The 2,500-nt window shown below is 44.8% G+C and overlaps 1 protein-coding gene across 1 annotated transcript in view; it reads left to right on the top strand.

Annotated features, from left to right (window-relative positions):
• The window catches only part of LOC122253916 (uncharacterized), a 15,197-nt gene that overhangs the window by 6,414 nt on the left and 6,283 nt on the right, over positions 1 to 2,500 (top strand). Inside the window, exons 10-15 of the mRNA XM_086538892.1 lie at positions 1 to 70; positions 468 to 728; positions 986 to 1,071; positions 1,193 to 1,313; positions 1,599 to 1,803; positions 1,984 to 2,146. The exon at positions 1 to 70 is cut by the window's left edge and continues 60 nt beyond it. Coding sequence (XP_086395018.1) covers positions 1 to 70; positions 468 to 728; positions 986 to 1,071; positions 1,193 to 1,313; positions 1,599 to 1,803; positions 1,984 to 2,146 — 906 coding nt within the window. The remainder of the gene's footprint in view (positions 71 to 467; positions 729 to 985; positions 1,072 to 1,192; positions 1,314 to 1,598; positions 1,804 to 1,983; positions 2,147 to 2,500) is intronic.

A 2,500-nucleotide genomic window follows, 5' to 3' on the forward strand; every position in this document is an offset into this window, starting at 1 on the left:
GATGCCATTTTCGACTTCGAGATCCGACTCTCCGGCACACTCACCACTGCTCTTCTTAGGGACATAACAGGTGAGGAGACTTTCCCATTGTTTTTTTTTCACATTGGTAAGGAAACCCGTTTTCTGTGTTGTAATGAAACTCGGTAGAACTCTTTACGTCCTAGCTTTTCATTATGTCGATTCCATCTTATATTTGCTATGTATATAAGAGGCTGAGGAAGAAGATGCATATACTTGGATAAAAGAATATGAAATTGCAGTTTGGTTTCCTTGCAATATCTCCAAACTCCTTTCCTTACCTACTCCTTAATTGGCAGGAACTTTTTTTTTTTTTTTTTTTTTTTTTTTGAGAACGATATCTTAACCGTAAAAATGCCTCCATATGTAATAGCAAGATGGGCAGGATCTGAACACCGTGTAAATAGAAACACATAGGAGAGAAGTCTAACCCCATTCCACTCCCCCAGGGACTGAGTATGACCTCACCAACGAAGCCTCCCTGGACAGTGACCCCAACATCGAAATCATCGCCTACAGCCCTAGTCTGAAGGCCATTCGCTGGCTGTCCCCTCGCTATGGCCAGTGGAGCTTCCACACCGATTCCTCCTCCACTTACAGCATCTCCGTCAGTGCCAACTCCACCCTCAGTTTCATGGGGGACTTTTCCATCCTTGATCCCCGTCCCCCTCACCCCCACTACCAACTGGTGGAGGGTCGCCCACTTATCAGTGAGTCCGTCTCGTCCACCAGTTATCCTGTTGTAATATCTCCTTTTAAAAATACAAATTTTACCTCCCTGACCGAGACTCGATCCCGGGTCGTCAGAGTGACAATTTTCTATATTGATGTATTCTATATTGATGTATTCTATATTGTTATTCGGATTTCATCGGCCGGTTATCTATTTTCTTATTTTTTTTATGGAATCTGCATCTATGCCATGTAGGAATCTATTTTATCTGTTTTTTTTCTTTCTCTTCCCTAGACACGGTGTACTACATAGATGTCGTCCTCGTCGGGTACCTGGAAAGTGGTGTCACTGACGTAAACAAAGTTGAATACGTGGACAAGGCAAGTGTATTTAGAGCAACGCAAACATCCCTCGGGTGACATAATCTGGAGAAAGTACAAGATATAAGAAGCGTGGTGTAATTCTTATCTTTCTCTTTCTCTCTCTCTCTCTCTCTTTCAGTCCGGAACACTTCTTCGGACTATCCCTTACCACGGTGATGTCGACGACGAGTTTTACATTCGATCAGAGCCTCTGCCTGAAGAGCCCTTCTACATCAAGTTATATGGTCACGTTGAATCCGGTAAGCCTTACAAATAAGATCTGTATGTTATTTGCTTTCCCTTTTGTTCTTCTGTGTTTTGTCTTTTCTCACACTAAGCCTGTAATGAAAGCATGGAAATAATCATATGAATGTGCCAGTGAAAGGTCTTTTTGTAGTTGGAGGAAAATAAGTTTAAGTCCCGAAAAAATAACCGGTGATAACCCTATGATAACAACATAAACAATCCGAATCAACGACCTATGAATCGATTGATGAGCCAATCAGCGAATTACCGAAAAGCTGAAACTAATCCTCTCGCCCCAGGAAATGTGTTCTGCCGCCTCCTCTCCGTAATCATGTCACCCGTGGAAACCAGCGTTGGGGTCTTGGCCACTGCCGATGACCTCTCCGCTCGCCCAGGGGAAACGGCCACAGGGGACTTCATCGTGGCCAACTTCGGTCTCGATTCCTACTTCACCATCACCGGCACGGACGACAAGGGCTACCTGGTTAGCATTTCGCCGGACAGGTGAGAAGACCGAAACGAGTTTGTTAATGATGGATGAGGTCATGTCTCAGGTTGGAGAGCAATGGATGAGGTCATGTCTCAGGTTGGAGAGCAATGGATGAGGTCATGTCTCAGATTGGAGAGCAACGTTCGATATTCATGTCGCTGTATTCATTTTTTTTTTTTTTTTTTGACTCGCAGAATATTCCTGAAGTTCAACGAGTCAGGCATCGTGACGGGGCATTTCTCAGTGGGATCCAGCGAGACTCCCGGCACAGTCAGCATCATCACAGTCACCGCCCAGAGCGAGACTCAGATCCAGTCGGTGAACAGCGCCATCAGCCAGTTCCTCGTTCTTCCACTTGTTAGTATTTTGGCTGATACGAGGACACAGACACGCAGACAGACAGACAGACAATCAAACACACACACACACACACACACGCAGACAGACAGACAATCAAACACACACACACACACACACACACACACACACACACACACACACACACACACACACACACACACACACACACACACACACACACACACACACACACACACACACACACACACACACACACACACACACACACACACACACACACACACACACAGACAGACAATCAAACACACACACACACGAATAATCAAATGAATATGCATCCTATTTTTTCTTTCCTGTACTGCAAATAAGTACCGCAAATTTAAAATCTTC

Source organism: Penaeus japonicus, unplaced genomic scaffold (genome assembly GCF_977035675.1).
Source record: "Penaeus japonicus unplaced genomic scaffold, GWHDUDI00000001_assembly GWHDUDI00000008, whole genome shotgun sequence".
Lineage (NCBI taxonomy): Eukaryota > Metazoa > Arthropoda > Malacostraca > Decapoda > Penaeidae > Penaeus > Penaeus japonicus.